General features: G+C 40.0%; 2 protein-coding genes across 3 annotated transcripts in view; both read right to left on the bottom strand.

Annotated features, from left to right (window-relative positions):
* Positions 1 to 13,623, bottom strand: part of kdm4b (lysine (K)-specific demethylase 4B) — a 44,986-nt gene extending 31,363 nt beyond the window's left edge. The window contains exons 1-5 of one of the 2 annotated variants that reach the window (XM_046390867.1): positions 13,464 to 13,623; positions 8,183 to 8,623; positions 7,437 to 7,612; positions 6,440 to 6,554; positions 5,740 to 5,933 (exon numbers count right to left, since the gene is read on the bottom strand). In XM_046390867.1, coding sequence (XP_046246823.1) covers positions 5,740 to 5,933; positions 6,440 to 6,554; positions 7,437 to 7,612; positions 8,183 to 8,596 — 899 coding nt within the window. In that variant the 5' untranslated portion in view covers positions 8,597 to 8,623; positions 13,464 to 13,623. The remainder of the gene's footprint in view (positions 1 to 5,739; positions 5,934 to 6,439; positions 6,555 to 7,436; positions 7,613 to 8,182; positions 8,624 to 13,463) is intronic. The other variant, XM_046390868.1, reaches the window with a different exon arrangement.
* Positions 13,624 to 14,179: 556 nt separating this feature from the next.
* Positions 14,180 to 25,583, bottom strand: uhrf1 (ubiquitin-like with PHD and ring finger domains 1). Its single transcript, XM_046390869.1, has 17 exons — positions 25,427 to 25,583; positions 22,635 to 22,797; positions 22,006 to 22,272; positions 21,641 to 21,795; positions 20,826 to 21,041; positions 20,349 to 20,464; positions 19,995 to 20,181; positions 19,472 to 19,595; positions 19,043 to 19,150; positions 18,797 to 18,901; positions 18,569 to 18,675; positions 18,291 to 18,453; positions 17,930 to 18,067; positions 17,307 to 17,409; positions 17,033 to 17,181; positions 16,481 to 16,579; positions 14,180 to 16,085 (listed from the first exon to the last, which is right to left on the bottom strand). The coding sequence occupies exons 2-17, from the start codon at positions 22,785 to 22,787 to the stop codon at positions 15,939 to 15,941; spliced, it is 2,337 nt and encodes a 778-aa protein (XP_046246825.1). The 5' UTR covers positions 22,788 to 22,797; positions 25,427 to 25,583; the 3' UTR covers positions 14,180 to 15,938.
* Positions 25,584 to 27,041: the final 1,458 nt, after the last annotated feature.

Raw genomic sequence — 27,041 nt, 5'->3', positions numbered from 1 at the left:
AGTGTAGAGCTTTACAGACGTGTAGCCTGTTCCACTGGTTTTTAATCCTTCAAGCCATTTGGGAGCAAGCAAGTGACACTTGTCAAGGAACAAATGTACTGAAATTCAGATTAATAAGCAATTAACCACAATCTGCATGCTTGTCCTGTTTTTAAGACCACGTAGGGCCGTAATCATTCTATGACTGTAGGACAAAGAACATTAAGACAAGTAATAACTTCTGGCAACTGGTGTTCTTTATTTACATTTTAGTACTCACATATTAAATTATTCTTTGGTTCTGGAAACTTGGATGACCACTGAAATGCTGAAAATGACTTCAGATTCTGAAAGTGTCTTTCTGACACAACTACCTGTCCGACATTAGCCATAATGCAGAAGATCAACTGAGGTTTCTGTCCACCAGAGGCCACCAGTTAGACAGCTTGAGAAATGTCATTAGAGATTTCAACATTAGAAACAAATCTATGACAATTAACTCCACCACACAATCTGTCCTGTCCTGCTGTCAGCTCACGCTTAAAAACTTTCTACTGTTGCATAACCCCCAAAGTCATACTGTGCATTGTGAGCACTTATGTGTATTAGTAGTATGTGCTACTTTTGAGTTGCTGAAACTGTGATGTCAGATATAGGAAGTTAAGTTACAACTGGATGGGGGGAATAAAACATTATGTTTTATTTTTTTGTTTTTATGTTTGTGCTTTGCTGGGCAAAACACATCAGACATAAGCCTCTGTTTTGAAGATGAAATGAATATCGTTCTTCTCACCTATCTCTCACCAAGTCAGCAAGTGCATTTCTGGTGTTTTTATCCTTGGGAAGCATCACATTGCAGAGGTATCTGTGTCAGCGTAGACACATCAGAAGATCTTGCACTAGTGAACATCCCTCAGATGACGATCCCTTCGAACCCAGTATCAAACTAAACAAATGTGCCGATCACTACGTCTCTGCATGTTCGCTTCCTCCTAAGGCCACAGTTGCCATGGCAGCAACACGTCTGTCATTCCGGCAGCAGAGAGAGAATCACACAAGTAAAACAACACGCACCAAATGAAGGCTTGAACTTTCCCACCTCTCTGAGGAAGACGAGAGTATGATTTATCCAGGGCTGGACAGCGTTCCTCACAGATGAGCTAAGCTGTCACGACAGCATGAAAAGACACAGCATGTGTCTGTGTGTTTTACACCTCCAAACACGCGTTACATGTGGTATATGTGCTTTCTTGTAATTTACCAATCTCTAGCTCAGCTAGTACACTAATAATTGCTGCAGTACAACTACAACTTTCTCCTGTTAAATGTGTGCTTCATAAAAGGAAAAGTACATGGACTACCAGTCAGTCATAACTGTATTGAGTGCAAGTCTGCCAGATGAAACACGTTGAGGTGGTTTGTTTAAATGCCTTGCAGGTTGGAGAGCACACTACGATTTGCTGCTTTTGCAGAAATTGGGGAAAAAAAGCAGAAAGTTTGGTCTAGTAAAGTACATCTTGGTGGTTTTACAGATTTTTGTCAGTGGTTCGTTGACGATGTTGTACTCAGAAACTTTGTTATTCTCACCTTGCTTTTCCTTTTAATTCTCTTTCCCCAAACCCAACACACGTGCACACACAAGTTGCCCAAAAAACACAACTTGTGCTTCAGACTTTTACATGTGCAACTTTGCTGAAATGGCAGATGAGTTGCTTGTGGAGGAGGCTGGTTGTTAAGCAATCAAAATCAACGTGGCACCGAATCATCATCATTATTGATGTCACACTAACGAAGGGGACTTACACGGCTAAACGATGCAAACAGGCGTACATCAAGCAAGAGAAGTCACACAACAATCAGTGCCATTACTCTCTTTCTGTGTTTCTCTGTAGAGCATGTGTATTCAGGAAGGCTAAAGCCAGGGGAGACACTAGTTAATCGACTGTGAATGGCATCCTTCTCTCAGACAGATAAAAATAAACACATAAAAATGTTTACATTTATTTATGTTTACCTACCTGAGAAGACCACTAAAGCAAAATTTTGTCTGTCTTAAAAATTAGAATGTGGTGGGCAATGCTGATGCTGTGGAGGTTTCCCACAAATAAAATGCATGGGAAACGCTGCTCTTGGAGATAACTTGAAACTCATTAAAAGCAACCACTATGGGACCTTTAAAAGCGTCTCCAATAATTGCAAACACTAAATCAAAGCCAAACACTCTATCTAGCAACCAAACTGCAGTTACAATCTGATTAATGCCATATGCAGTTCTTCAGCTCCCCATTTCTCCCCTGTGGGACGAAAAAACTGTCAAATGAGAGAATGGCAGCCGGGATACACTTCAAAATATCCCTTTCAATTCTCTTTCGTCAGTCTTTCCCTACCTTCCCCTCACATGCTCTAAGGCTAATCTTTTATCTGACAGTACGGTTGTTGGGGTAGAGGGGTGATTGAGAGGGTTTCAGCAATGAAAATAAAGAGAAAAAGAATGATGAAGGGATAAAGGCAAGGAGAAAGTGACAGACTGTTAAGGCTAAAGTCTTTTACAGATCCGTCTGTGTGTGTGTGTGTGCGCAGTAGTAGTCATTATGGTGGGGTCTGACTTTGATGGGAGCTGAGTTGCAGGGGGAATGGACTTAATTTCACAAACGGTTGCACTATGAGAGGAGTGGCAGCAAGAGCAAGTAAGAGAGTGAGAGTGTGTGTGTTTGTGTCTTAAGGGGGCATGCTCTGTTTAACAGCCTGTAATTACCCCACACAAGTGTAAAAGTGAAAATGATTCAATTTCAGGAAAATGATGGTGGGAGGTTTGGTGGGCACAAAGAGAGAGTGACAGAGGGAGAATAAAACCAGGTGAGAGAATTAAAAGAAGGTGAGGAAAAGAGAGGAAAAGGGAAAAGAACAGGTTTAAGAAACAACTAAATGGTGTGTATGCATCCATCCATCCAAGTCTTGACAAATGACAGGGAAGGTGGGTATGGGTGAAGCAAGTGGAAGTGTAATGAGGCTAGAAACGTAATAAGCATTTACGTGTTAGAAAACTACAGATTCAGCATGGGCGGATATCAGCTTTATAAGGACATATGAGCAGTGTGACATGCACACAATAAAGTCCAATTACTACCTATGCTTATAACTTTTCTTCATAAATATCAATTACTTTCTGTGAATTATGACTGGCATATTTGAAAAATTCCATTTGTTTTTCTCTTGCATTTGCAAAAAGATTCTTAATAAAACAATCATCAGCACATACACACATACTGAACTCCATAAGTCCTTCACTAATAGTTTTCTGAGAACACACTGAGTGCCTTTAAACATATATTATCCAAGTTGTTGCTCCACAAGATGCGACTGTCTTATTTCTCGGTGCCACAACACACAAAGGCTCCATTAAAGAAACAACTAATTTGCTGAGTACTAAAAGCACTATACCCACTGATCACTACTTCAATCTGTATGGTAAAAAGAAAGGAAAAAGTAAGGAGGGTCAATTTTATTTGCAAATTTCCCTCAAAGGCCTGCTCTAGAGGAAAGGTCCCTGGAGAATTTCTCACTTTCAATACATCCAGCTCCAGCTGAAAACTGATGTCTACAAGAGAAAAAAAAAATAATTGATTCAGTCACTGTTACATCATGTTTCTTGTTATATCATCCATGACAATAACACCCTGCCTAACTTCTTGCACATTTAACACTGCATCAGTTTAACATCAGCCCAGATTTGGGGTTCAATACCAACTGAGGCCTTTCACACCAGAGAATAATGCGGGCCTAAGGCTGTACTGTGTTCTGCACAAATGGTACTGCAATCCACCATTGGTATTTTTATATATACACACACACACACACACACAGTAAGTCGTAATGAGACCTTTCCACTCTCAGTTAGAGGCGTGAAAACTAGACAGACAGGAAATTTTAACAAGATCACATTCGAATGGGGGAAGCGGTTTGATAGGTGGCTCCCATCAAAGTAAGACTCCACCATAACGACTACTGCTGCCACACACACACACATACACACGCACACATATGAGAGGCAACAGGTTGGGGAGAAAGGTGGAGGAGGAACGTACTGTGACAAAGAGGAAGACAGGTGAGAGAGTGAACGGAGAAACACACACACACACACACACACACACACAAACAGATAATATTCTGTTTTTGAATGCTCCAAGGCTGGGCTGGCACTGCTCACCCACCCCCTGCAGTGCCATGGATAGAAAACAACATGTGGGGGGGGGGGGGGGGGGGACAGCAAGCACGCAGGCGCACACACACACATACACACACATCAGAGAAAATCAAGATGCAGAAAAGGGTACCAGGGACCTCCAGGGGTGAGTTATAGAAATGGAAGCATAATAAGATACACAGAACAGACAGAGAGAAATCACTTTCAGTATACAGTTACTACAAAAGATCTCAACAAATGCATGTACATGTACAGTCTTCAGAGATATACTGTGCAGTTGCAATTCTTGAGGAATCAGAGAGCAAATCATAGTGACTTGAGGAGAAAACAAACGAGGGAAACATTTGCAAACAATTATTCATGAAGGCTTTGTCCTAATATCATAAAGGTCAATACACAATTCCCAAACCAAAGAATGTCAAGCACGATCAAATTTCTCAAGATCATTTGCCAGATAAGGAACCCTCAAATGATGAAACAACAAGAAAAAAATCCCAATACTGTAACCACAACACAGCCTTGCTCAAAGTAGCACAGATAAACAGCACAAACAGAGTCAGTGCCAGAGATGAGATTCCCCAACAAATTTCTACTTATCTAAAGCTTGCTGCTGCTGCTGCAAAAAAAAAGCCTTAAACAATATGAGAACTGTGAATGATGAAGTTGGCATGCAGCAGTGATGTTTAATACCCAACAGAAACTTCCCATCCTCTAGGCCTGGCCTGTCATGAGAGCTTTGGACTGATTCACTGAGATAAATGAGCTGAGGGCCCCTGGTGTACAAAACAGAGCAGACAAAAAAGAAAGCAGGAAAAGTGACAGAGGAGGAGCATGCGGCAGAGGCACAAAAGATTTATGTGAAAGTTCCTGTTCTGACTACTACTGCTGTGATGATCCTCTTCCGTGTGTGTGTGTTTTATGAACCCTCAGTTGCAGCCCTACACTGTAAATGACTTTTCTTAAAGAACTGCATGATGCTCTGATTGACTGGTCCGACCAGTCATTAAAAAAAATGATATTCATTACAATTAAAGGTGAGCAATCTGACAATTTTAGAACAGATCGATCTTGAAGAAGTCTACTATCTACTTTTCCAGGAAATCAAGGATAATGTGATACTTCAACGTAGTATAACCTCATGATCTGATTAGCAGATTCACGCAGGAGTGATGTGGCGATGCTGATTGGACAAATTACCTCACCTCACATGGGTCTGCCTTGAATGATGTATTCTAAATAATGCAATATGAGTCATATTGCATAGCAGATAAGAAACAGGTGCCAAAAAAGACCTTTAACCTTTAACACAATGGTGTTTTAATGGTGAGCAAGGAGAAAGCCATGGGTTATGTCAAGTCTATTCATATACTATGAGGCAATTTCTCAATTGCTTATAGAGTATTAGTTTACAATTAAGAAAAATAAATATCACAATTTAGATCCTGGATCATGATTGGGAATAAACAGATGGTGATATTATGCCCAGATCACCAACCCCTAACTACAAATGACTACCTGCAGAAAAAACAAAACAAAACAAAAACACAGCAACTCACCAGGACTTTGACTGTCCGAAATGCAGGTAGTTGATGCTGTAGAGGTCCATGTCCTCAGTGTGCCAGGCAAATGTGGTCTTCCACATGCCAAAGTAGAGGTATGGAGTGTTGACACCCTCGATAACAATGCCACATTCCTGCTCCACCATATCCAGCAGTGTGTTCAGGTGGCCAATGTTCCACTCTTGAATGTCCTGAACAGAGACAACAGGCATCATGAAAATTATGAAATTAGATACTAAATGGTCCCCCCAAGTCTATCAATGACCACCAGATGGTGCTGTAGTCAAATAATATTGTACTGATCTTTGATCTAGTCATCATAGCATCTCATTCTCTAAGCAGAGTTTTAAATCAACACCATTTGGTTTAGAAATCTTTTTGATGGTGGCAACATGCCGTAAAACACAACATTCAAAGCAGTTGTCATATATTGATATATTACAATCAACAATCAGTGTATTTCAAACACACATGCCTGCAGTAGACTAATTAATCACAGTTTGAATTATGATTGAAGTTCCCTAGTGACTCAATAATATTTGTAAGCCAGCAATTTTGAAATATGGAGATCAAAAGGCCAACTGTTACTGAAAACAATGCCAGAGGTGCAGAGAGTACTTGTTATATCAGCAAAACCTATCAAAATACATTTGGTTGGCACTCAGCCCTGACTCATGATGACAAACACAGACCTCACCTCATCATAGATGGAACCACTGACATCAGCACCATAGATGGGGGACACAAATGTGAGGTTCTTCCAGTACTTCCTCTCTAGGTCATCAAAATCTTTGTGTCGGGGTGTGCAGTATCTGAAAATGGCACAGAATCACTCATATTGTAAGCAGTGAGCGGGGAGATAGCCCTTTAACTAAACCCCAAATGCAGGCAAGCATCCAGCATTATGGGCCATTCACCGCTTTGCTATTTGTATACCTAGAAGAGCTAACAATCTAGGTGCTTGTGACTGAAAATTGACTTGGGCTAAAGAAGACACACACAGGTGCTTTCTTCCAAATAACATCAACTACCTATATATGCAATACATAAACATAATTAGAGGTAGTACACGACTCAGATGCCCATCCCTTCACAAAATCCTAAATAAATATAGATAATAACGTTGCTATTGACTTTACTTCATTTAGTTGTTTTACGACCACTAGAGGGCAGAAAAGACATTCCAAAACATTCCTACAGGAACAAGGCTTCATTCGCTGCCTGTGGAAGTATCCAACCTCGGTTGGTCTTGTTTTACTCGTTTCTAAGTATGAATGAGTAAATCCAAACTTTTTAACATTCAAAACCAGAAAAAAAAAATCTTGTCATTTCATTTACACAAATAAGGGGAAATCCACTATGAGAATCTACTATCTAATCTACTATCATCCTTAAACAAAGAATTACTGACATCAGCAAAAGTTGTGACTTTGTAAAGTAGTAACAGTAAATAAAATAGTTATTTATTGTTGACATAACTCAGTTATAACTCAAGCAGAAAATGAAACAAACAATTTTGTTATTGCTGGAAGAGTTTCACGCCAGTTCTGGACACAAATGACAATGTTACAAACGTAGATTTAAACTATTTGCTGGACTGTTTGGATATGAGGCTAGAGTTCTTACTTTTTCACTTTTCTGTAATCAACCCATCAACAACATTTATAAACGAGACTTTTGAACCAGGAACTCACTTCTTGCTGTTGGCCAGCTTGCGGTACTCGCCTACAGTCATAGATTTCTTCTGGATGTTGTACTGAGTGAAGAGACCTGACTGTCCAGTCACCACCTGCGTAATGGGTGCTGGAATCACCATATCCTCAATGGTATCATAGGACCTTCGCGGCTTCCAACCCTCTGGTGGAATCACCTGTTGAAGGAGACGGATTTTTACATTCAGGAAACTGCTACTTCAAATTGACAGTTTCATAAGAACTTGCTTTACACTCAACAAGAATATTATCAACATGTCTCACTGTATGTTATTTGGGGTTGGTACAGCTCTCTAAACTAAACTAAACTAAACATTCAAATTCGATTTCATTTCACTGAGCGCATACTCAATACTCAGGTAGACCTTAGTTTTGAAATAGTCCAATAATCGATTAACTGTTCAATTTTTCAAGGAAAAAACACTTGCTGGTATCAGCTTCTTAAATGTTAGGATTCTCTTGTCTTAGGAAGACCACAGAATCAATTTGAAGAGGTCAGGTTGTTCTCTGGGAAATTATCCTGAGCAATTTTTCAATTTTTCTGCTGCAGCCCTATACTCGAATAATCAGATGCTATTAAATTGACTGAACATTAGTTTTTGACACCTGAACATAACACAACATAATCTTTAAAAAACATTTACTGATTTTAGTTCATAAAATGTCAAATTATGCTTGCTTTTATCATTAAAAATACAACAACACATGAGAGTGTGTACAGTCCTCACTTTTGCCAGGCCAGCACGGTGAGCTCCTTGACTTTCCATGTAGACAATGTATTTTGCAAAGTCTTTGAACTCCTCCATGGTGGGCCGGAAGGTCATGATCTTGCAGCTGGGGTTCTTGGCGCTGGCTGGTGGCACTGGAGGCACCAGAGGGGTCAGCGGCTGTTCAGAACCTGGAATGATACCTGGATCCAAGTCGGGGTCTGTAGGCTGAGCCGGAGCGAGATCTGGACCACCGTTTTGTTCTGACGTCGCCGCTGTTTCAGGGGTCTCAGCTATTGCTGGCTCCTGGGTGGGAATCTGGTCTTGGGCTGCACTGGAGCTGGCAGCAGGAGGAGAGGCTGGGGCAGTGTCAGGGAGCGATGCTGGGGCATGGGGAGGAGTCGGCACCATTTCCATAGGCATGTCGGTAGCCATTGGGACTTTTAAGGACTGCAGGTAAACCTGAAGGGGAGAGTATGGGCAGTCAGAGGATATTCCATCTTCTGCTTCTTTCAACCTGCCAGGACCTTTCAGCTCATCAAACTGGGAGCAGCTGTACCCATTTACATAATGGGTACTGTGATATTCTGATTTAGACGATAACCATGATATTAAAGAAGTAAAAACTGGTATCACTTTAACAACATACATATGAAAATATCAGGTAAATAATCCAGTGCACATGTTAAACATTGTGGATCTTTTGTCATTTCCTTCCACTATTCATGAGGTAATTGTTCTTTTTGGACATTCATTCATTCATTTTCTAGACCGTTTATCCGTCAGGGTCGCAGGGTGGCTGGAGCCTAACCTAGCTGACTATGAGCGAGAGACGGGGTTCACCCTGTACTGGTCGCCAGTCAATCGCAGGGTTGACATACACAAAGACAGGCAACCACACACATATACCTAGGGACAATGTACAGTAGCCAATTAGCATGTTTTTGGGATTGTGGGAGGAAGCCGGAGTATCCAGAGAAAACCCAGGCAGACACAGGAAGAACATGCAAACTCCACACAGAAGAGCTCAGACTGGGATTTGAACCTGGAACCCTCTTGCTAATCACTGCACTACCATGCTGCTGCAATGTCTTTTTTTTGTACAATTACGGCTACAGACTCTCTCTCTCTCCACTTGTGTAAACTCATATTTGAATGTAACTTATTTGCTGAAAGAGACAAAACACACAATAAACAAAATTACAGATGACTTTGACTGATACCATTCATTTTTTTTTAAATAATATTGTTGTGAATGCTTTTCCTCACGATGATCGCGCAGTGCAAACAGGATCCTACTAGTATGCAATACTACCAGCCCCTGGTAGCGTCATGTAATCATCAGATGCTGATAAAACATGTGCAGCATGTTGTTTTCTGTACAATGGCAAGTCAACAACAAGTACGCACAGTTCATTTGAGAGTGAAGCACTAAGCATAAGGCACTGATTGGTCCACTAATCAACAATCAATAGTTAACTTTGTCACCAGATGAACTTTGAAATGAAAGTTTAATGGCAGGCAACGTTCCTAGCAAACAACAGCCCGTACCGCAAAACCAGAGAAACTTTACAACAATAACACAATTAAGAAAACTCTAAAAACTAAAGGTGCACCAATTGCAATTGTCTTGGCTGACTACGCTTTTTTTCTAAGTGTAACCTGCCCATATCAATTTTTACTGATTCCGATTTTCTTTCTAGGAACTATAATTGACAGCATATACAAACAAAAACCAACATTTTTCAACGCACAAATTTTTATCTTATATCATTTTACAGTATGCTTATAAATTCACCAGAGCTGAACTTTGTCATATTCCTGAAAGCTCCACTCTCAACAACAGAGAACAGCTCACCGTCCAGGACCATGAATTCCATAATTTTACACATAATTGCTTTGGTCTTTTCACTGCTCATAACAAGGAAAAATAGGAGGGGCTGCTGGCTTGTGTCAGGCACTGTGTTCTGGCTAGCTTTAGCTGTAGCCGCTTTTCCTTTGCTAGCTTCTTCAAACTGGGCATCTTCAGCTGGGTGAAGGTGTTTTAACTGTCTGATTAGGTCTGTTGTTCCTAACATTTTCACAGTAAACTCCCACGGTTTACTTTGGCCTTACATGCACTACAAATTGCAAGCTTTGTGTTTTCTTCCCTCAAGACCTTGTGGCTGTGATGTTATCGGCTGCGCCACTGTGCATACAACGTGTGGCACGTACGTAAAATGGACTGGCTTGGAATCACAGTCTCCGGTCCAGGCTGAGAACACTGAAAAGCAGATGATTCAGGTCCTTGGGCAATTAACTGGTACATCTCAAGTAAAAACTGTCTGTGACCACAGATCTATGGGGAATGCTTACAACTGAATCATATGCAATGTGACAGCAATGTCAATTCCAGAGACTGACTAATGTGCTTTCCACCACTACTGAACTATGGAGATTCAATGCAAAAATTGCTTTAGGAACATGCTGCTAAGTGAACACGTAGCACCTGTTGCTGAACAGAACGAGACTCTCACCCTTTAGAGTCACTGTGACTCGCTAGGAGTGACGGAGCAGGTCATCCACATGTAAATCATGAGGTTGCATTTGCTTGTCATCTGGTTTCTCATTTCTATCACAGTATGATTGCAACAAGAACTGAAACAAAACCAACAACTTCAGAGCTCTCCTGAGCACAAGTTAGCAGCGTACAAGCGAAATGAGGTGGAATTCTACTGATGTTCCAGCAACTACTTGAGCAAAAATGTACAATAACTGCAGTCTTGTCAAACAGAATATTGACTTTAGATGCACCTCCTCTTGAGTAAACTGATGATAGCTCGAATGTCATGGAGGAGCTCATACATGTGCTTCACTATCAAGTCTGCCACTAACGTATTGTGTGGAGTATCCATTTCCACGGTTTACCCGATCACAACAACTCTTCTGTCAAAACACCTCAACAAAAACCAGGGAGAGACAGCCAAAGCGTCTCAGCTCAAGCGTATTGTGTCTGATTCACTGAAGCAGGGACTCACACCTGCAGATGTCAGTAGCGCTGGCTAGGCTGCATACACCACATCCTCAATTAATTTAAGGTGCGAACACTTCGGGTTCACAAGTGATGAAGTTAAACTTGCTGTGCAGCTAAAGGTGTGCAGTTGACTCTCCAACTGCTCCAGAGGCATGGAAGAGACAGTCATACCTGAATGAGACAAAACTAAGCTGTTGCCCAAAGTGTTGCTGTGTCTGGCCCGTTTGGAGAGGATTACAACAAGGACACAATAAGCACAACTACTGAACTAAATCAGTACTGCCAAGACAAGCAGTTTCACTGGGCCTGAAGGGTCAGGATCATGAGGCTTTTACCAAACTGAGCTGCAGTATGATTCCCAATAACTTGTCCTGAGTAATGAGCCATTTCCATATGTTTTATAAGAAAGGATGTGGTGCAGTTTAGTTAAGTTAGTTCAGTTAGTTTACAGTTCATTTATTTCAGTGGTAAAGTTAAATAGACTGTGTTAGTTCTAGTTCATTCAGACAAGCACTGCATTACTAAAATATTTGACATCAAAACTAAGAGCAGTGAAAATTGGGAGTGACAATTTGAGATCAAAATAATTTTTCACAATTTTGAAATGCCCTGTAGACTGTAGCCAGAATTGAAATAACCTATTCCTCCATTTCCACCATTAAAGCATAATAATGCAATAAAGCTAGTTCTTTTTCTTTGGCTCAAGCTCTTTATTAGTCATGCTGCTAGCCAGGGTTGGCTGGTAGTTACCTTTATAAAGTTCAACATATTCATACTTTTATCAAAATGTCTGCTGGAAATTATTACTGCTAGTCAATGGAGTTAAGTGAACTTTGGAAACTGAATTAAGAGGACACAATGTCTATGATTTGTCTTTTGCCTGCAAAGCACTTTGTGGAAGCCTTCAAGAACAATCACAATCTAAAATGTCAGACCATTTTGACAGAAAAAATAATGTCCCTGAGTTCTAACAAAGATTCCATGGTATTTTCAAAAACTCAACTCAGATGTGCCATTTTAATAGTTTCTTAAAGATTTTTTGTTTAACATCACAGAAGAATTTTATATGATCTCAAATGCAGTACAATTTCTGAAACATTATCTTTCAGCAGGATACAGCGCAGATACTCTAGGACTTTTATCTGGCTTCATTTTTCCCCTGACACCTCACACATCATGTGTCCTTTCAGTCAGGAAAAAACTGCTGCATTCTCTGTTTTCTAGATTCTTCGTAAAATCAAATACAAAGTTTTGCTGAGCAACATTTCATTCCATTTTCACACAATGTTAAAGCAAAGATTGCTGTAAATGGGGTGTTTTAGATTTCCTACTACAAGGAAAGGCAAATGGAGGCAGCTGAACAAGTTATTTGCATTAAACACAAATGTCCTTTAGTGCAGAAAACGTGCTGTGTGCTTAAACAGACATTAGTATGAGGCAGCTGGAGGGAAAGAGAGGAGTTAAGTAGCTATATTTTCGATTAATTATTTAATTTTTTGTATATGGCATTTTCACATAAATAACACTCAATCAGAATATGGTTTACTGCTGAGTGACACAGAAAGCAAAGTCTTCATAAATTATTGGCTGTGCATAAACCGACCAAACAGTTTACAAATAGTTTTACGTCAACAATTAACCTAAGGCTCATCCAAAACCTATCTCACGAGTAAAAGCAATCTTCCTAACCGGCAATGACCAATGCATGGAGTGAAAGGCCACATGACCCCCAGCTGTCTAACCACAACAAAAAGGGGCCTACACAACCCCCTGTAACTCAATGTGGGCCTGAAACACAGTTCAGCACGCTGCCCTCTGGAGTACTCAATTGTTGTAACTCATAAACTATCGTTTATTTCCGATTTATTTCTCTTGCATGATGAGAGTAAAACGACGCTGCTCGATTTAAAAGGAGCTGTTGCTACTGCTGCTCCTGCTGCCTCTAAGGGCGACGATGCCTCTGCAAAACTGACATTAATAGTTAGCATTTTATCTATGAGGACAGCGAACAAAAACTGTAGCAGAAAATGCTCAAAATGGGTACAATGTGGAATCCATATTAACCACCAGTGGAATCTACCAAATGTGTGCAGACACTCAAAAGATGTCGGTGAAACACATCACCCTTTACGTATTTTTAGCTAACACTGGCTAGCTTCTAGCTAGTTACTTCCATATCTGCATTTAGAAAAAAACAAAACACCTCGACGACAAAAACACACATCACCATTACACCAGAGTACAGTCTTTGTAAATGAATCAAATGAATCCCGTGTAGGGATATCTTACCTCCTGCAGCAAGGTATTCCCCTCTCCCTGTTTTGTTCAATCGATTTGATATCGTTTAGTAAAAAATTCCCTGGATCGATTTTCCTCTACTACTAGCTAGCTGAGGCTATTGTCAGTCACGCCCACTCCAGAAACTAGGCATCTCCATTGGCTGAATCACCCGGATGATAAAACGCTTATTTACAAACCCAGCATGTCGTTGGTTTATTCCATTATAGACACGTTAATAAACCAATGGAAAGAGGCGCTTTCAATTACACGTCCCCGGTGCTTGTACTTATCCGGTGCGCACGCCTCTCACGTAGACACTGCCGGGATCGGTGAAAGCTGCTATGCCTCGTTGACCATGAGAAAAATAAAATACCCTGTACGGTAAACACGTTTTACCAGTATACTATTGATTCTACTACGAGCTTAACTGTTTATCCCAAACCTTCACCATCATGTTCCATTGCATTATTTCTTAACCAAGTGCTTTGAAGCTGCTGTTTTCCCGAGCACCTACCATTTGAAATAAGGCTCAAACTTGAAGTCAGTTTTATAGCTAAAAATCATTGCAAAAGTCTTTAATTACTGCTTGAACAAGTAAGACCCCACCAGTTCATTTTTTAATTTCAAGGGCACAGCTAAAAGACAGGAACAGAATATCAATATTCATCATGTTAGTTTTCGTCAACCCAGCCCATCCAAAAACACAAATATCACAAAATAAATCATTTGTTTGTTGTTGTTTTTTTTATTATTATTGAATAACACTGAAAACGCATTGACAAATCTTTGCACCAAATGTGTGCAGGCAATTCTAAAACTACATATCAAAACTAAAATGAACTAATAATTATACAATTTCTGAAAATATACATTTCCCAGTCTATGTAATTCTTTGTCTCTCAAAACTCAAAAATGCTGGCACATGGATGGACATTGTCACACACTGCTGTTGAAATTCGATACCAAATATTAATAAAATGAAAAAAAGGCAACGGCAAAAGTAATGTATAACAAAGTCAGATAATTTAGCTGATTCACTATAAAATTTCAGGAGCCGTGTGTGGAATTCCCTTAACGTTTCAATGCCAACATTTTTTTAAAAAAAAAAACCAAAACAAAACAAAAACAAAAAAACAACATGGTCAGGTCTTAAAAGTGACCAAAGGAGACATAAAAATATGACTGAACACCCACCCCCACCCCCTGCCACATGGCAGTAATAGGATTATAAAAAATGAGAAGGTACAAATTTTAATTTTTAGCAAAAAGATTACAAATGTTTCTAGACTCAATTAGTTTTGAGGATCAGGGACAATGTCTAAAGAACTAGATAGATGGGAGTTCTACATTACACTCTTGGTTAAGCACTTGTTTCTTTGGACTTTAAAACAGGGGATATCCAAATTTATACCATGGAATATAACGGCCTTAAGAATCCATCGTGTTTAGCTTTAAAGGTTTTATGAAATTCATGGTAAACTGTCCAACCAACTTTCACAAACTTCATATACAAATATAAAATTCCTGTGTGAAACTACAAAAAGGGACCAATATACAAGTTAGAAAAGCCAATCGCGTTTGATAACACCACTCCTCAATAAGACACTTAGGCTGCTGAAAAGCAGGGGAAAAAAAAATTAATGGTTTAATTTTGCTTGTATATTAGGTCTATTTTATGGAGCATTGTAGGTTTCAGAAAGCCTCTTCTCCAAAAAAATTCAGGTTAGTGCAATTTCAATCATCTGAACATGCCATGCAAGTGTCACATTCGGAGGTCTGTAATGACAACATCATCATAATAGTTTGTCTATTTTTGTCTAGTTTCAATTGCTTTTTTAAAATCAGGCTGCACTGTGTTTGTAAATACTGAGAAAAAAAACAGAACAAGCAGGAGATTAAAAATAAAGTACAGTAATGACAAGTATGTATCTATAAAAGACATAACAGAATCTTGCAGGTCTGATGTGAATGTAGACCACCAACTGCATGATCAGATTTTTTTTAAAAATTGCACCAAAATGACAACCAACCACAGCTGAGCTGCGGAACAGCAGACGAACCAAGACCCAGATTCTACCAACAGCCATGTACAAAAGAATCTCTGAACAAGTTGGGCAAACAGCTAAACCACTCTTGACTTAATGTTTTCTTGAAGAGTGCTAAACATGGAGGGATTTAGTTAAAACAAACAATTTACATTATGGATAACATTAGCATTAGTTAATGGAACTAAACGAAACGCTGGGAGTAAAATGACGCTTGAAGGTATAACGGTACAATTACAAAGGAATTTTCAATTTATCATTAACTACATGTCATGGCAGATCCAAAGTGAAAAATGGTAGCATTGAGTCCACAAAAATTGTAGTTTCATAAATCATAAAAAATATATTAAGAGAAACTGATTCTTTATTGCCTCTACTGAAAATTCCCCTTACAGTTTACATCGCAGTTCCTCCAGGGCTTAGTAGGCAGAACCAATGATCATCGCCCATTGCTGTACCCTGGGAAAAACCGATTTAGAATGTCTTGCAGGGATTTGTTGACAGTCATGGAGTAGTTTTTGCCCAGGTCGTGCCTGCAGGCCGGGCAGGTGTACACCTCTGCTTTGAAGGACCGCTGAAGGCATTCCTAGGGTACAAAGAAGTCAAAGAAATGTCAGTTTGTGATTGGATTCATTTTGTCATAACCTCCTTCAGTTTTTTTTCCTGTATTCCGCAGAATCCCATTTAGCAATTTCAGTGATACTTTGCGAGGCAGGTATAAGGCATGTCGATAGCTCATAAGCTAGTACGGCTACTATGATGTATCAAAGACTCAACACAATCATATTCAAAATCATCAAAATCATATTCAAAAACCAAGACTTTCCAATGTTTTCATCTATTTAAGTTACATGTATTGCAACAGTAGCGCATCACAGACTTTTGTTTATCTCTTTTGTACTGGCCAAATTGTAAAACATTACACCTTCCATAAAAGTCACTCAGATCCCAAAATTTGAGATTTTGATGATAGTTTCTTACCCTGCACACATTGTGTTGGCACTCTGTGGTGATGGGCTGATAGACCACCTCTTGGCAGCAAATGCAGAGGAAAACCTCTTGAACTTTGTTCAAGAATTTCTGCAGAAACAAAACAAACACACGAAGACATTTTAAACGGTTCTATCACTAAGGAGTCCAGAGAACTGTACTGTTCAGAGTGTGGGTTCCAGCAGCAGAAAAATCCAGCACTCATGTCACACAAACCAAACTTAGGTAAGTAAAACATCTACTGTAAGCTCAGGCTTATCAGTGGCACTGGCAAATTCATTTCCAGAGTATAACTTGCCAGACATATTTGGCTTTCTCACTTGAAATGTGATGCATGAAGTATTTCCTTGGAGTGAATCTGCTGGCTGCGGCTTCTATTCACCTCTACACTATTCATTGTGTAACCGTCTCAGAATAAAAGTTTTGAATTGATTCAGAAATGCTAAGCTCAATTCATTGCTTCTTTGTTGCCATATGCATGCAGGACAAACTGAGCCACAATCCCGCCCCCCCAAACATAAGCTTAGGAACAGCCATCCTCACCGGTCCAAGTGACAGTGACTCCATGGCTTCATCCCACACTTTCTTGTTCGCCTCATCCTTCTTGATGAGGGCTTTCTGCTCCTTAGTAAGCTTGTACTCTTCTACTTTTATTTTCTTAGGAGTTTTGGCTGGTGGGGTCTTGGAGGGCTCTGCAAGAGAGAAACATTTTCAATTCACAATGAGGTTGTGGAGAATTAAGTTGGATGGTTATGCTTCAGCATGCATGGTTTGGAGTGACATGCAACAGTCTTCTTTCTTCATCAACAGAACTTACCGCTGCTCTGAGATTTTCTCTTCCTCTTTGACTTGCTGGGTGTTGCCTCCTCCTCTTCCACTTCATTTTTGTTTTCCTTTTCTTTCTGATAGCCAGCAGGATACTGTAACAAGATCAAGTCAGTTTCATTGAAGTTACATTATTGTTAGCAATCAGTTCAAAGTACTGCTAATGTTTAGCATTTAACAATTAAAAACTTAAGATTAACATGACTAAGTTTATACATTTGTTAGACATCTTTATTAACAGATATTTGTCTGCTTTATCCTTCAACTTAACTACGCTGAGTTCAGGACGTGCAGGTAAAATAAGGCTACTATCTTTTCTTCACCCAAAAAAATATGATAAAAATTCTGAAAAACCACACCGTAAAACTCAATTTTTTTGCACATTTCATGCTTCAGAAATAAAAAAAGAATGGTGGAGTAAGGACTTTCCTGGTGTCAGCTTATGTACAATCAGAACTGTATTAAAAGTACTGTCGGTTTTGAACTATGCATTCTGCGTGGCAAATGTCACTGGGAGCTGATCACATCCCAACTCTGATGAAAACAAAGTACTGGGACTCTTTGTATACCAAAAAAAAGACCTTCTTGGTATAATGTAGTCTGAATTATGTCTACCTGCATGGTGAGGCCAAGCTTCTTGATGCGTTCCTTGCCATCTCTGGTCCATGGTGCCGGTTCATCATCATCACGCTTCAACAGATAACGCCAGACCAGAAAGCCAGACTTGCCCTTGTCTGGCCAGTACTTCACCACCTGAAGGAAGCCAGTGACACAAAGTAAAACTACAATTCAAGGTTAAGAGCTCAGACCATTAAAGCAAACCTGAGTTATTATGAGTAGGGTTAGTAGTTGGCAGTTCTGATGAGGCTGTCAATTCATTCTATTTATTTTAAAAGATCTTTTAACACAAATCATTCTGTTCATCAATGTAACATACAGATACACATACAGAAATCTGCTTAGTGTTCCCTCTTACCTTATATATTCCATCATATCTGTTTCCTTCCTCAGGGCAGTATTTACTGTGCTTGCGACCCTTGCAACTGCGTACAACTCTGACCGGTTTGCCCTCCTTCCAGTTCTTCGACTCTGCCCCGTTTTTGTCATTGACAGGGACGTTGCAGTTCAGAGCCAGTGCCCTTTTTGAGAATCAGATAAGTTATACATGTCATATAAATAAAATGCAGCAAAATCTGACAATTTATAAATCCATTAAAAGGCAGGTGTAACATGTTATGTCCTTTGACATCATACCGGTTCATGTGGGTAAGCGTCTGATCACAGGATTGCTCAGCAGTCCTCTTGTTTCCAGAAAGATCTCGACCTCCAGAGCCAGTGTAAGTGAACTCATTACCATCGTCCTATAATGTAAGGTATAAATAAACAGGGAAGCATTGGTAGCACATTCTAAACTAAACCTGGTTATATTTATATTTATATTTATATGATACTTTTAAAAGAAGAAATTAAGAAACAGCATACCACATCATCCTCATAACCTCCTGCCAGGACCAGAGAGTAGGCACCGTCATTGCTCCTGCCATGAATCCCAGCTACATGCGGCCTGTGGACACCAGATTCACTGACCTAGAGAAGCCAAATTATTCAGACATTATTTCAGGCCACTGGAACAAATGACCACAAAACCTTTGTATTGTTTATGCACTGTTTATGTTGCAACAGTTTCTTCGACAGCAGGAATTTAGTTATCCAGTTGCATGGACTGACCTGCACTCTGAACTTCCACAGGGATCCGACTGGGATGCCAGGGATTGGGCCATAGTGGTTGGAAGGGACAATGGTGCATTGCTTGGTTCGACCAACACAGGCCATGCCCTAGAGGGGGTGGAGTACATAATTTGAATTTGTATTGGCAAATGTTGGTGTTTAACATCACGTATATAAGTATGTATCATATATAGTGGTCTGCAAAGACGCAGAGCATATAAGCTCATCTCTCATAATGTACTATAGGTGTAAGCAATTCAGAAACATAACCATAAAAACCTCCTTGATATATTTGTCATTTTAGCAACACTAAGAACAGAAAGAGTTTTTTTTTTTTTTAAATCAATTATCTAAATAAGACTTAAAAAAATTAAACATTTGCACTTCCGTACGAGATTCACTGTTTGACAGCTGCATGTCAGGACTCACCTTTCCCCAGTCCCTCTGGCTGGAGGAGCTGGCAGAGGCCATCTTAGCTTTCTTCTTGCTCTCCTTCAGTTTCTCCCCAGCCAACACAACTTCACTGGTGTCATTACGGCAACCTGGGCAATACCTGAAAGTACGACATGTCAAAAGGTCAAGACAAGTGCAACATTTCAATAATACAAGTGATGGTCCAAAAGATGCCCTGAAATCTGGGTGTTTGGTCCGCTGATTTCAAGTAACACACGGATTAATGCTCAGTGTTTTGATTCAGGTAAACAGCTCTGACACTTTGTCTTTACTGGACCACAGTGGCACAAAAAATTGCACTCAATAGTAAGTGCATTTTGAAAAATTCCATTATAACTACAAATCATAACCACCACTACAACTACAAGATCACACTTACATCAACATGACAGATAATTAAAGAAAATTACATATAAAAAAATGATCAGACAAATGTCATTTATATCTGAATGTATTTCATGAAACTTAAAAAAAAAATTCTACATCTAATCCTACTGACCAGTCCTCGTCTTCTGGGATGGAGGTGAGCGGGGGGTTCAGGCAGTAAGTGTGATAGGCCATGTCACATTCATCACACAGCAACTGTTTGTCAGGATCCTGCTTGATGCCACAGATATGGCAGTTACACCACTGACAGTTTTTGTTGGGATTATCCTTACAGTGCTTGCATTCAGGTCCATTTGATCCTGGAGAATACATACAAAATCATTTTCAGTGGGTTGGGGTAGGGCTGGCTTCATATGCAACAATTCACAAAAGACAACAGGGGGATCCTGAAGATTCACGTCAACATTTCTCTTACTGTCACTAGCACACAGTTTAACAATTTAAACATCTCAACCATCAAACCTACTTTTTAGTGGACTCTCCGATCCAGCTGGGGTGTCAGTCAGAGAACCATGCTCCTCGATTTTGTAGATTTCAGTCAGGAACATGATCCGGCAGTCGTTAAGAGAGTCACCAGCATCACTGCAAAAACACATGAAGCTTAACATGGATAACAGACAGCTGCCAGAAAACTGACATAAATGCTGTTTTCTGCTATGCCAATATACTATTAACTAAGGAGACAAGAGACGTTCTGTGTAAATGAGATCCAAATAACACTCAGTGGTTAATACTCATATCACAACAACTTGTGTTATGAGTATGGCAGGAAATTAGAATCTGCCCACCTGCTATTCCGACATCCACAAACCCAACAAAGTCTGATACAGATAAAAATATGACCACAAATGTTGAGCAGATATTCGACTTGCGGCAGCTCATCCTACTCTGTGCGCTACTGCAAATGGTATAAGTAAACCATAACATGCAACAAAGACCTTACCCAAGGATAATCTTGGCATAGATCTCTCGCAGCGTACGTGTCTCCCTCTTCTTCTGGATTTCAGCGTCGTACCAGTAGCCACGCTCCTTGGGGTCGTCTGGGTTGTAATTGACCATGACCACCATTCCTGGTTCCAGCTGGTGCCATTGGTACACTGTACGGGCTCGAGGACGTACATCCTTGTCCAGCAATTGAATCACCCCATTCTCTGGGTAGCTGTGATGGTAAATGCGATAACCATTTGTGTTTGCAGTTCTGAAGCAAGCCACAGACTAACACAGGTGCTTCCTACACTTCTACAGTGCCACCTGGGAGTGTAGCTGAATGCATCAAAGTGCAGCTGGTTTAGACAACTACATCATTCACAATAATATTCCTCCTACACTAACGTACTTGCAAGCTCACGATACAAATGCAGCTTATTTCAATTCAGCCAGTGAAAATGCATGTTATGTTACATAACTGCTGGCAGGGTTTGGTGGTCTCAATGAGTGGTGTGCCTGCCTTCTTACTATGCTCACCACACCTTAAAGATTCACAAACCAAATCAACATTATCTCACCATTTATAATGTATTTTACGACCCATTTTATCAATCATGTTCAGTCGTGTTTTAACATCTTCTCTGCTGAAACCAGTGAGTTTCTCCTTCTGCAACTAGAATTCTTCTACACTAGAGCTAGACGGTTATTGGTTTAAGTCATGTTAGTTGGGCTCAACATAGTTCTGATTTTAACAAAAATATCCTGACAGCTTTGTGAGGGGACTCATCTAATCTGAACGATTGCTTGAGTTAATAGAAAAAGGATTCTTACTCTTCATATTTAACATGGTACAATATTTCCTCTTCTGCTGGCTGTGCCTCAGCAGCCTCCTCTTTCGGTGTCTTTGTTGTCTTCGTAACATTCACAATCTGGGCCTCAAACCATGCCCCCATGTTCAAGTCCCGTGCATCCACCAGCTCATTGATCTTCAAACACACAAAAAAAAGTTAGCAAGATCTTCCGAAACATGACCTCTTCACAACGTGGGCTTAATGCAGATCATATACTATAGCCTTTTTCCACCCAGCCCTAAAAGGGATTTTTGATTTTCCCTTAACTCACACGAAGCAAAACTCACTTGGAACCAGTAAACATTAACACCTAATCATATCCAAAGTACCAGCTATAAAACTCACCTTGTAAAATCCAAACCCGGGATCAATGAGCTCTGGGGTGTTTGTCTGGGCAGAGGTGCCGGCACTCTGACCCTCGACCTCACCGTGAGTTGAGCTCTTGTCAGACTCACTCTGGGTTGAGCCACAACCAGAATCAGAGTCAGAGAGCTCAGCCTCTTTGTCCTTGCATTTGACAACATCCGTGGGAGACGGTTTCTGCCTAACAAGCAGCTGCACTATGTCATTTAGGCCCACGTTGTAGTCGAATATGGTATGGCCGTCCTCCATCTGATATGAAATAAAAACATGTGAGATGGGTAAAAGCATAAAAGCCACACCTCTTTAGTTTAATTTCAGTGGTTACTCATGTTTCTTGCTGGAAAAGTGTACTTTTTATTTTTCCTAACAGAAATTTAAATTTGTATTCCAATTCTGTTAAGTTACTGCATGTCTTGCATTTTATGAATTGTGTTTTGATCATAATTATTACAGCAACAATCGTGAATGAGCCCGAACACCCATATTGCTCCCATAGTGAAGATTTAATGTGACCTGAAACAGGATAAAAACAACTCAACAGTTACCACCACGAATAGCGTAGCAATAGCAAAGAAATATCGCTGGACAAAGCTGTAAATGCGCTGCCTCACCTGCTTGCCGCGGTAGAACAGCCTCTGCCTCTCTGGCTCCACCTTAAAGAGCTCCATAATTTTGACACGCAACTCATCCACCTTGGTGAGTTTGGACAAGGAATCCACCCGGTGGGTTTCCTTCCCATCCATTGTGCGCACTTGAATCCACATTGCAGCTGCCCTGTGTTAAACAGCCAAACCATTACCCAGTGCAGCCAGGATAATCCTTATAATTATTCAAGTGCAAGTAATCAGTCTTATTTAACTATCATTTGATTGGCAACCGGACGGTCAACTGCTCCCCGGGCACCTGATATGGCAACCCACTGCTCCTGTGTGTTTTACTGCATGTTGCATGTGTGTGTTCAATCACAGATGGGTTAAATGTAGAGAAGAATATCAGTTTATAACAATATATTGACAAATACAGTTAGAAGTTTTGAGGTTGAAGTATACATCTTCACCTTCAGCATGTATTCATTATCAGACGCTAGCCAGTTCTGTGTTCTCTATCAGTGGTCTGAGCAGCAACAAGATTTGTCTGCTGTCCATTTGTATTTATTTGTTCAAACCATCAACAGCAAAAATCTTTCAAATATAACATTTAACAAATACAACCTTCTTTTGGATGCTGCAACATAAAGCACAACGTTATAATCCTCTCTGGTTACTTAATTTAAAACAGTTCAAATGTATTTAATGTTTTTGTGTATTTATTTCTGTTAATATATTCTGAATTTGAGTATTCCATTTGATGCTGGCAACACATTTCAAACAAGCTGTGACGAGGGCAACAAAAGTCTGCTCAAAAAACACCCATTTCAAACATGCCACAGATGAACAGGGTAACAGGTGAGAGGTGACAGCACCATGATGAAATATCGTGTGAAAGAGGCATCTTCGAAAGACTTTCACAATGAGGGATCGGGTGAGGTCACTTTGTGAAACACGATTGTATAAAAAGAAATTGCTTCATGGACTCAAACAGTAAAACCGTTGTTGGTCAACACAGTTTGTTCTCAAACGATTGCATTCTGTTTTTAAATTACTTTTTCAAAAGGTGTCAATTTCTTTCATAATTGGGGTTGTGCATAAAATAAATCAGAATACAACTTGACAGTTTGCTCTGCGCACCAAATGAAATGTTTACGTTTGGTATTTTGTGCTGTAATCTGCACAGCAGTCTGGATTTTTTTTCCAGTTTGCTCTTAACATTCAAATATTAATTGAGGTATATTCATAAGTATTGTTTGTCTTAAGATATGAACCAAAATTCACAATATGTATTTTCATACAATATCTGAATAGAGATGTATGGATGTTTATCCTCTTGTTGCCGTTCTGGCAAAGTGAAGTGACACCAGGTAGTCAACCATCATTCTGGACGTTTAAAATGACAAACTCTGGGATTATTCATTGTAATTCAACATGCTCTTGTTTTGCTTTTTATGTATGGTTGCACTTACATGGACTTAACCGTGTGCTGCGTTTGTTTCTTGTGAACCACGTCAAACGCAAACTTCCGTGCATTCTTTTCAATGGACAATAATGATTTACTGCTTCTGAAACCTGCAACTGTGACGAGTAAGGCCATGTCCACAGTGAGCTGTTCAAATTTAGAAATACTCTTTTCTTCTTCTTTTCTTTTTTTTTTTTTTACACCTTCAAACCATAAAAGCCCTGTGTGGACATTTTGCAAGTATACACTAAACTCCCATTTTCACCACTGAAGGTCTGAACCAAATTAACTTTGCTCAAAGAACTAATTAAATTATTCTCTGTAGCAGAAAAAAAAAAGATTAAGCCAGTCCGTGGTCCGTATATTGTACTGCTGTCAGGACTAGGCTGTCACTTCAGAGTAACAGAAAGGGAGGGAACAAGCTGATTTAAATACAGTGCGGGAAACTGAGCTTCAGGCCACTCCCAGTTCTTTTAAAAGCAAGCACATCCGGACGGGAGGGAGCGCTAGCAAACAATGTGCCTTCGCTCTCTGACAATAAAACACACCGCATTACTACCTTGTATGTAGTTTGAAATCGATTATCAGTATAGAAAAACGATCCTTTGCCCGCACAGACGGGGCTTTGATCTTATGAAGTGGTAAGCAGCGAGATGGACGGCTGCTCGGCTTTTACTTTTGCGCTCTCGGATGAGATCCTGTTCGCTCTGCTGGCTCGAAATCAACCAACATCAGTGAACAAAACATGAGCAATAACATCGAAAACAAACTACCTCCTCCCCCCAAAAGATGCGTTATTTCGCCGAGATCGTTCGTTTTATTCAAAATGCAGACGAAAACGTGAGCTCATTCATCGCAAGCCAATACGGGGGGGAAAAAATAAATAAGCAGTGTGTTTAAGATTAGCGGACTTGTTTTGCTTCACAGGAAGCAGTGGAGTTGCAAGGCTGATCAGATGAAATGTCACCATGTGCTGCACATTGTGCAGCTATACTACAGAAAAACATAAGATAACAGCTCGCCGTAGTCAAGTTCATCACCCACCCATCAATGCTCACCACAGCAAACCACGTTACAAGTATCAGTTATGGAGCTTTCAACTGGTATGTTACCAATAGAACACCATGGTACCTTCGACAGCACAGAAAGTATCCTGTTGACTTAAAATCTCAATTAATTTTGATTTTTACTTCTGATTTGCTAAAGAACTTGGTGGACGTCAAACCACACAGAAACGAGGCAGGACTTTGCCAAGTTAGCTAACCATAGTAAGCTAGCTAGTGAGTGAAAATATCAATACAAATGAGGCAAATTTCAAAAGTTATTAGAACGTATGAAAAAACTGCTTTACCTCTTTGTTCGTTCAAGTGAAAACAATAAATTGTCGTTTGAAGAGTAAAGCGCACGTTTTCCCCAAATAACTTCTTCCCAGGGTTTGCACGGCCAACTCTATGCCTTGTTGGAGATTGATCAATGAGTTATTCTTCAAGACTTTCACATCCCGCCTGCTCAGTAAACCAGCTTCACTATTGGTTAATTTTCTCTAAATAGATCAACTTTATTGGGTAGCAGACCTGTCAATCTAAAATGTGAGTGGAGCTTAGTCTCAGCGCGCGAAACGACGTTCTCGTGGGTGCAGTTCTCCTCCGGACATTTATCGCGAGATTACGCAGTGTCATGTAAACCGGTAACCCAGAGAGACAGATGGTAGTACTGGTAAACAACCTCGTCGTTAATGCCGTTTGCCATGTGTGATGTATGACTGCGTCGTTATTTCGATGCAACAGTGCGTTTCTTTCCTCAAAATAATCGTCTAGACATGTTAAGTATGTATCTAGAACCCACCGATTGACTCAGTAATGCTATTTAATTAATGACGTGCAATTACCACCCCTTTCTGATGGGAGCTGAAAAATGGATGAGGCCCACAGGCAGTTAAAATTAAAGCAATGAAAATCAGAAGGTGTTTGTGCGAGAGGAGCATCTGCATTTTGTTTACACAGGAGAGAAGGAGTGTTTGATTGGGGGAAAAAATGATATATGTTGCGCTGCCTAATGCTATCTGTTTGGTGACCTTTTTATTGACTTTGTAATAATCTTGTGATTGGATGTCGTCCTCGCCCGTTGATCCATGTTTGCTCAGCATCCCCCAGCTCAAATATGGCCTTTCAATGTTCCCTGTCAGTCATTAGTGTCAACCTTCCATTAAAAGCAATAAACAAATTAAAAATAATAATTAAAACCCATAAATTTTCTTTGCAGCTCCAGGATTGATGGACCCAGCTTTTTCGCCTGACAAACACAAAATAATTTCCCCCGAGATTTACTCCCTGTAACCTTTATTTTGTGTAACGCCATTCTCCAAGCAAAGCGTCACTTGCTGGCAAATCGGACATAAAAAAGCTGATTTCAGAAATCTGAGCTTGTGTGTATTTTTGATTGAGTAAGTAGAACAGCACAGAAATGTTGACTTCCAGGATTTTACAATATTAAAAATACTGATACCAAGAACAGTTACAAGAAGCAGCAAGTCACCATATGGAAAATAAGTCCCTGACAAAAAAGTTAAAGTAGGGAAAATGGATAAGATCTTTGAAAAACATTGCAGTGTTACATGAATGTTATACATGCAGGCAAACTTTTAAATAGGAGACTGCAACGTTAAACTGTTTTAATCATACATTTTATTGACAACGACATTTATATTTTAATTCTCCATAAGCCGTAGTTTACAAATCATCTTCCTATAAGGATCAAAGCAGACTCTATGGACTGCTGTTTGTCTATCTATAGGTGAAAACTAGACTGACTGTGAAAATGAGCACAGGAAATGAAGGATTAATGATCTCCCCTTCCGTTAGATTCTTCAAACTGAGGAACTTCCCTTCTCACAGCTGCCCAGTAGGAGACAGAAGTCGTGACTGCTAGGAGTGAATGTGTGTAGCTGTATGAATGTGTAGCAGAGC

Source organism: Scatophagus argus, chromosome 6 (genome assembly GCF_020382885.2).
Source record: "Scatophagus argus isolate fScaArg1 chromosome 6, fScaArg1.pri, whole genome shotgun sequence".
Lineage (NCBI taxonomy): Eukaryota > Metazoa > Chordata > Actinopteri > Scatophagidae > Scatophagus > Scatophagus argus.
The sequence above is the reverse complement of the archived record's forward strand: the minus strand, read 5'-3'. Positions and strand labels throughout refer to the sequence as shown.